The sequence below is a fragment of the Oryza glaberrima genome, chromosome 2, assembly GCF_000147395.1.
Source record: "Oryza glaberrima chromosome 2, OglaRS2, whole genome shotgun sequence".
Taxonomy (NCBI): Eukaryota; Viridiplantae; Streptophyta; class Magnoliopsida; order Poales; family Poaceae; genus Oryza; species Oryza glaberrima.
Genome location: NC_068327.1, coordinates 23,053,568 through 23,060,714, shown reverse-complemented (window position 1 = coordinate 23,060,714; position 7,147 = coordinate 23,053,568). Strand labels below are relative to the sequence as shown.

Genomic DNA, 7,147 nt, shown 5'->3' with positions numbered 1-7,147 from the left:
GCCTTATTTTTTCGCTTATGCTTATACTTATGAACCAAAATTTGAATTTTTCAACCTTAAATTTGGAACTGATTTCGAGGTTTTTTTTCATCGAAGTTTATTTTTCAGTTGCTTTTATATCGCTAAGAACATGTATATAGTTTTATTTACAAATTATTTTTCGTTTGCAAATATGTTGTTTCGCTTATTCCGCGAATAAGTGAAACTATAGCTGTGCGAGAATTTTATGATACACATGAGTAATTCTTTTTACTATTCAAGAAATTTCCTCCTGTTTTGCATCTAGCCCTAGCAGTGGCTATCCCACTCGGAGAAATCATATGGAAAGCGGAGTAATTGGGCGGGACCCTTCAGCACTGCCGATGATTGTTGGCTTTGACGTCTTGTGGCACAAGAGAGGACCAGTGGAGCCGAGCAATGGGCAAAGGCCGAGTAAATAAAATCTAGAGCCGGTTTAGGGAGTTTCTCCAACGCATCTCCTAATTCATAAGAGTCTAGCTTTTTATTCAGATTCTAATATAATTGTATAATGTACAAAACAAACTATTAGGTGAGAATCCAGAAACCCGCTTTCCTAGGTTCTAATGCAGAAAACCAACTAGAAGTCAAGAAACCAGTAAACCCACTTTTCAAATTCTTAAAAAAGATTCAGTTTTTCTAGATTTTTATAAATTGACTACCAATCTAGTTTATTAAAAACAATCTAGTTTTTATTCTCAGAGCAATCAGTTATGTCCGTAGTGAGCACAGCAGAGCAGTAACAGGTGTTGCCAGTGGTGGTCACTTGCCATCGGAAGAATTTACTATTTGTCACTCTACCAAAATGCTGTCCGTTTGGTCCCGTATGAGAATGCAAGGCTCTGGCAGGAAAAAGTTGGAAGTGTTTTGGCTCTCCCCGTGAACGGATCGAGAAAAAGAAACGGAGGCGTATAGTTCAAACGAAATGATACTTGTACTCTCGCAATGATGAGGAATTTTCTATTTCATCGACTTTGCGCTGATGCAATCAAGGGCTACTTTGGAAGGAAGGCACAAATTTGAGAGAAATTTCCAACAGAATTCAAGCGTAATACCTCCATTTCAAAAATAATCAACCTAACCTAAGATATATCTTTTTAACGGATGACCTATTCTAGGTTGATTCTTTTTGGACGGAGGGAGTAGCTCTGATCATTTAAGCTACGACAGATAAGCCATAAAAATAAATAAACAAAACAATCAAAAATATTTTATGACATAGGAGAGCAAAAACAGGGTATTTCCCTTAGCTTAGAAAAACACATCTGGCTAACTAGTTTGGTTAGGTAAATCATGGCCATACACCTACGCAAACTTGGTGATTGGTATATAGGCAATAGTTAGGCAAGCACCTGAAGAAACAAAACGGTAGAAATTCTGCTAGGGCCTGGGGTTTAGTTTCAACGCAACGATCATTGGAAACAAATGCTAAACTCAAAAGAAACAAAAAAATTACTAGTTTATCGCTACTAACAGCAACCAATCGCCATCATCAAATTCTAATGACAAAACGTCTAAAACTAGTGGGGTCACAGTGACTCGGTGGATAGAGATGACCGCGATCAAATCGAAATCTCCATAGATATAGACGATCAAAGGACGGCCCTGGCCAAGACGGCAAATTCTGCCAAAAGAACAAAAAGAAGCAAGATTCAAAGGCAGCAATGATGAGAGGCGCAAATGCATTATCAATGAGATCCACGATGAGCTCATAGCGCATCATCGCTGGTTAGGTCTAGGGACTAATTATATGCACATTATCTATTGCAGTATGGACATAATCACATGCATTTAACCCTCAATGAGTCGCTGTCAAAAAAAGAGTAAATTGAAAAATATGCCTGACATGCACTATAAGTCTTCATCGCAAAATAAACGAGGGATTCGTGCCATTACAACTTCTTCGATTTTTACAAAATATCATTCTTATTCGTGTATTTGAAGACATTATATTACAATTTAATAGAAAATGAAAATATGCAACTACTTACCCATTCAATGCGTTTATAGAAAAAATTAGACCATATTACCATTCCTCCTCTTTCTCCCTCTCTCTAATCAATCATCTCTTCTACCGGTCCAATCCCCATCGAGCCCGTTGGTCTAACGACCTCCAATGGTGTGCCGGTGGCAAGGTTCCGAAGCATAACTGCCAGCACACCATGCAACTCATCCATTAGGGCAGTCCCAACCCATAGTGTCCATAAGCAGTGTCTATGGTGCCATGTTAATAAGACATTACAATAGAAATACACCATATAACCCATGATTTCTTAAAGTGGGCCATTAATAAATACATTCATATTTATTCTCTACCAATCATATTTATTCTTCATCTATTATGAAGACACTATTATCTTCCAATGCAAAACTTGATAGTGTCTAGTGCATATGTTCTCGTGTTGAAGCTGTGTCTTGTATGAGACCCAGTTTCTTCCTCTCTTCACTCTCTCTATCTCTTAATTAATATATTGCCACATAAGCTAAAAGTCTTACATGGCAATGTAGTTAATGCCATAGACACCATACTAGATGGAGGATTGGGACTGCTCTTACGCCACAACACAGCTAGCGCGAGAAGCTCCGTGACCATGGCTTCATTTGGATCCCAGGTAAGAGAGGAGAGAGAGGGAGGAAGAAGAGTGGGTAATTTGGTCCAATTTTTCTTATGAATGCATTGAAGGAGTACTTATGAATGCATTGAAGGAGTACATAGTGGCATATATATTTTTTTTATCAAAATGTAATGGCATGAATAGTAATTGTATTTTTTAAAATCAAAGAGATTGTAATGGCATGGATTGAATTAACCCAATAAAGACACCTAGTACAATTATACTCCACCCATTTCAAAATAAATAAACCTAGTATTGGATGTGACATTTTTTAAGTACTACGGATATGGACTATCACATCCCATACTAAGTTTATTTATTTTACGATGAAGGGAGTACAACGTAAGTTTCTTTGGAAGAATCATCGGTGTAAGACCTTTCAAGCAATAGTTACTGGCTCACAATTTGTTAGAAATAGGCTAAAAGATCCACATGTTTTGCTAAACCCAGATCCCAAATTTCTAGCAACAATCATTTGAAGCCTCTACATCGTCTATATATGAACACTAAACTACTGCCAGTTAGCAAAATGAGCAAAAGCCAGATAAACTCCATATTAGAAAGGCGAAAGTATGAATATGCACACAAGAATTAAACTGCATCGTGGCAGATGGTACACAGCAGGTTTCCGTATTAACATCACAAAATATGCTCCCGTACGAAGGGTAATTTCTGCCGTGAGTTGTCATGCACGTTTACGCCTGAACTGACCAAACAGCTGCAGAAACCAGATGAATACTGCAACATCAGTTATATCCATATGGCATATCCATAATCTGAAGACAATAGAGTAGGACTCATGGCAGAATAAAGATAAAAAAAAAAATTTAACCATGAAACATCAATTTGATCATGATCGCCCTCCTTCTCTCATAGGAAGAGAAACTTTACCTGGAATGGGTATTGCAGAATCCATCCAATGACTGGAATCTGGTATAGGAAGGCCTGGATAGGAGGTCCATAACCACTGCACAAGAAATGGAAGGGAAGCGAAATAAGTGCCAAAAAGGACTACTAAGAAATGAATATTGTACAAAAAGTTGGGGCTGGTAGACAGTGACCTGAAGAGAACAAAAGATCCATATAGCTCCATTATTATGCCAGCAACAGGCCATCGGACAAAGAGAAGAAACAGACCAAGGAAGAAAGGAACAGATCCCTGCCCAAATAAACTCATTACCTCTTCTGGACATGTATGTGGAGAGAAATCCATGTGATGCACAGAAACAATAAATAAGTTGGACCAATCAATTATGCCGTATTGCAGCAATACAAAAATTGCTATCCTGGAGAATGCGATCTACAATACTTTGCATGTCCAGTAGACCGGTACCAGATATCTATAGTTCAACTTTGTTCCATAGCAATCTTGCAACAGATTAAAGGCTAGTGATCATGCCTGTACTCGTGCAGAATACATGCACCTAAACAAGTTTGTTGTCTACAAAATTATGTAGGCAGAACTATTATGTCATTGCCATGCATATTAGGACAAGCATCAACTTGAAAACTTGACCAACTACAAAGTTATTATCTAATTTTAGTAAGAAAAGTAGAAAACAATAATTGTAGCATGGTGTCACATCTTATCCATTCATAGATAAGAAAGAAATGGATAGTAGCGTGTATCTATCAAAGTCTTTGACTCAAGTACCTTAATGTTTGCCTTCTTTGTGAAAAGCTGCCACATAGATTGCCAACCAAGCAACAAGCCGATTCCAGTCAAGAAGAAAATCTAAAAGAAGAAAGATAGCAAGTGTAACACCACAATAAAGTTTTATTTGATATTAACTGACACAACAGACGAAGGGGTTGTTCGTTGTAACATACATTACCCAACGCCAACAAGCCCCTATCAAAGAAAAGGATAACGCCAAAGAATGAGAATAGGATGCCAAAGCCCACCAGGCCTATGCCAATTTCTACATAGACAAATTAAAAAATTATTAGTACTCAACTAAGGTGTGAAAGAGGTAAAATAGGTGAGATCGGCAGGAGTGAATATGTGACAACTTTCTGAAACTGGAATTGAATTACTATTGTAGATACTATACTGAAATACTCTATTCTTAAAGCCCTTCTCCAAGTTCTTTCTCTATCTCTCTTTTCTTGTATGCCATGCTTTTCAATTAGCTTTAAAATTTCAATAAGAACAATTACAATGTGAAAATAATTGCTGTAGACAAAGTACCTACTATACTATTAATAAACTCCAAATCCCTGCAAACCATATGTCCATCTTCCTTTATAATCACACATAACACCACCTCTAAAACTGGTGGAAAGAAATTGTTGCCAGTATCCATGGTCGAATGGTGGCAAAAACCAACTTTAAAACCAGCATGGGATATTGAGTGACCTATTAATTCTATCCTCAGGATTAGTGCGCAAAATGTCCATTTTGTAAGATTAAGAAATGGACTTTACCCCAAAGTTTAAGGGGTGATCTAAAAGTTTAGAGATACATGTTGCAAAAAAATTTGTCCTAAGTATTAGACCAATGAAGTGTTTCGATTGCTTGCTGTATGTAAGTCTTATTCGAGAATAGAACTTCACTTTTGATCTCGCTAATCTCGTACGCCATCACACTAGCACCAAGCAATAAGTTTCAGTTCACCAGTCCACCAACTGAACCTGCATAGTTTCAGATACCCATATATTAAAAAAAGGTATACCAGCATATTATTTTTCTTGAAAATGTGTCCAAGTATTAAAATTAGCACCATGGCACTGTCAGTCTGTCACATTTCAACTTTAGCAGAACTATGAAAAATATTAGAAGATCAGTCTGCACTCTGCAAATCCCAAAGGGATGTCAGACAATGTAGAGAAAAAGAACTTAGTCATATGTCTAGATCATTCTTCAAACATTCCCAGTGTAAGTGTTAGTTGTACTTGGGCATTCTTCCATTTCTTATAAAAAAGTTTCAGAAGTCTAGGGGACTAGGACTAAGAGTCTAAGACTATCATTGCCAGTTTGCCATTGCTCTGGTTGGAATGGTACAAAACAGAGTATCATCTCAGTCTACACTCTGTTATCCATGAACGCAAGCAGGGGGCAGGGGGCAGGGCAATAGGAGCAGGCGGCAACCTATCAGCTTGCAAGCGTAATCGCATTGGGGCCAGTAAGAGCCAGCAGGAAGCATGTTCAGTGAGTACAACCTGATAAAATCACATGAGTGGATGCTAGATTAACTCTAACATTTGCCAGTTCATTCAAAGCATTAGTAGAATAATGTCCAACAAATAGGGAAAAGTTGGATTCCCACAACAACATTTTAAGCTTCCGACTGCATGCGGACATTTTCAGAAAATCTAGCCATGGTTATAGAAGCCTCTATCTATGACGCAGATTTTCCTAGCATGCCAAACTTAAATCTGTTTCGTGTTAACTGGCTAATGTGCAAAAGTACAAACTAATTTCCATGCTAGTCTAACAAGACAGTTGCACATCTGGCAGACCAGCTTGCATTGCTCCAATTACCCAACACACCCCCAACACCAACATATTGCTCGGCAATAGGTATCGCAGGAACAAGTTACAAAATACAAAGGATTGGACATCAACAATCTCAAGGATCTCCTACTCTTCAACAGGAATACACTCTAACGGGTGAAATGCTACAAACATTTTACTTGATTCACCTCATCACCTATAAAGTCTACATTAACAGGGAAGTGAACGCTGAGCTAGATGATTTCAAGTGCTTTTAGCCACGGTTATCCCACGGTTCCCCATGCTCAAACACCTCACACCCGGAGGGAGAACCCCGAGGGCCGAGACAGAGCTGCGCGAGGGTTTTTGCCGACACGACCACCACCACCACGCGTAGGCACGGGGCAAGCGGCAGCGCCGCGGCGGCCGCGAAATCCCGGGCGCGGCGCTCGTTCAGGGAGCTAGCCGGAGGTGGAGGGGAACGGATCGAGCTGCGACTGCGAGGAGGGGCGGGGGCTAGGGCTTACCGACCGACAGAGCACGGATCCCCGCCAGCGGTAGGGGGGGAAGGAGATCACGCTGCGTGAAGGCGTCAGGCTGCCGCGGGGGGGAGAGAGGCGGCTACAACTCCGGCGGGCGCGCTCGCTCGCCGGCGGCGACCTTCTCCGGCGGTGGGGGGAGGAGGCAGAGATCGAGGGAACGGGAGGAGGGATGGGAGCGTTTAGTAGGAAAAGAAGGCGTTAATTAGTAATAAAAAAAGGCATCCGTGGGATGGCCCACTTGGCAGTGAGACGGCCAGATCACCAATTCCGTGGCTTGCTTTTTTTTTTCTTATAGAGAACAATTTGATACCTTGCCTTAATGGTTAAGCTTAACAACAACAATTGAGATTACTCTCCATCTGGGTGAAATTTGATCCTATACTTTCCATTTAAATTGAAAGCCCGTTCAGATTGATGTTATTTTAAATCATATTATTTTTTAAAGTAAAATTAATAAACATATGGATACATTTAGTTTATTACCAAACATATATAATACCTAAAGAATTTTGGCAATAACATATTTAATCGATTCT

The 7,147-nt window shown here is 39.6% G+C and overlaps 1 protein-coding gene across 2 annotated transcripts; it reads right to left on the bottom strand.

The window, feature by feature from the left end:
* Positions 1-2,997: 2,997 nt before the first annotated feature.
* LOC127764794 (vesicle transport protein GOT1) lies at positions 2,998-6,800 on the bottom strand. 2 transcript variants are annotated; one of them, XM_052289711.1, is made up of 7 exons: positions 6,597-6,800; positions 5,190-5,267; positions 4,464-4,555; positions 4,288-4,368; positions 3,695-3,792; positions 3,525-3,600; positions 2,998-3,351 (listed from the first exon to the last, which is right to left on the bottom strand). In XM_052289711.1, the coding sequence occupies exons 2-7, from the start codon at positions 5,215-5,217 to the stop codon at positions 3,319-3,321; spliced, it is 408 nt and encodes a 135-aa protein (XP_052145671.1). In that variant the 5' UTR covers positions 5,218-5,267; positions 6,597-6,800; the 3' UTR covers positions 2,998-3,318. The 2 variants fall into 2 exon arrangements, with proteins under 2 accessions (XP_052145671.1, XP_052145672.1); XM_052289712.1 differs by lacking the exon at positions 6,597-6,800 and adding an exon at positions 5,357-6,495.
* Positions 6,801-7,147: the final 347 nt, after the last annotated feature.

Bases quoted from the DNA above. Each gene is read 5' to 3' on its own strand.
- LOC127764794 (XM_052289711.1), bottom strand. From the start codon at position 5,217: ATGGCGTACGAGATTAGCGAGATCAAAA. The intron at 4,369-4,463 runs GTATGTTACAAC...TTCTTCTTTTAG, and splicing joins GCTTGTTGGCGTTGGGTAAT to ATTTTCTTCTTGACTGGAAT. The intron at 3,601-3,694 runs GTCACTGTCTAC...TTTCTTGTGCAG, and splicing joins GGATCTTTTGTTCTCTTCAG to TGGTTATGGACCTCCTATCC.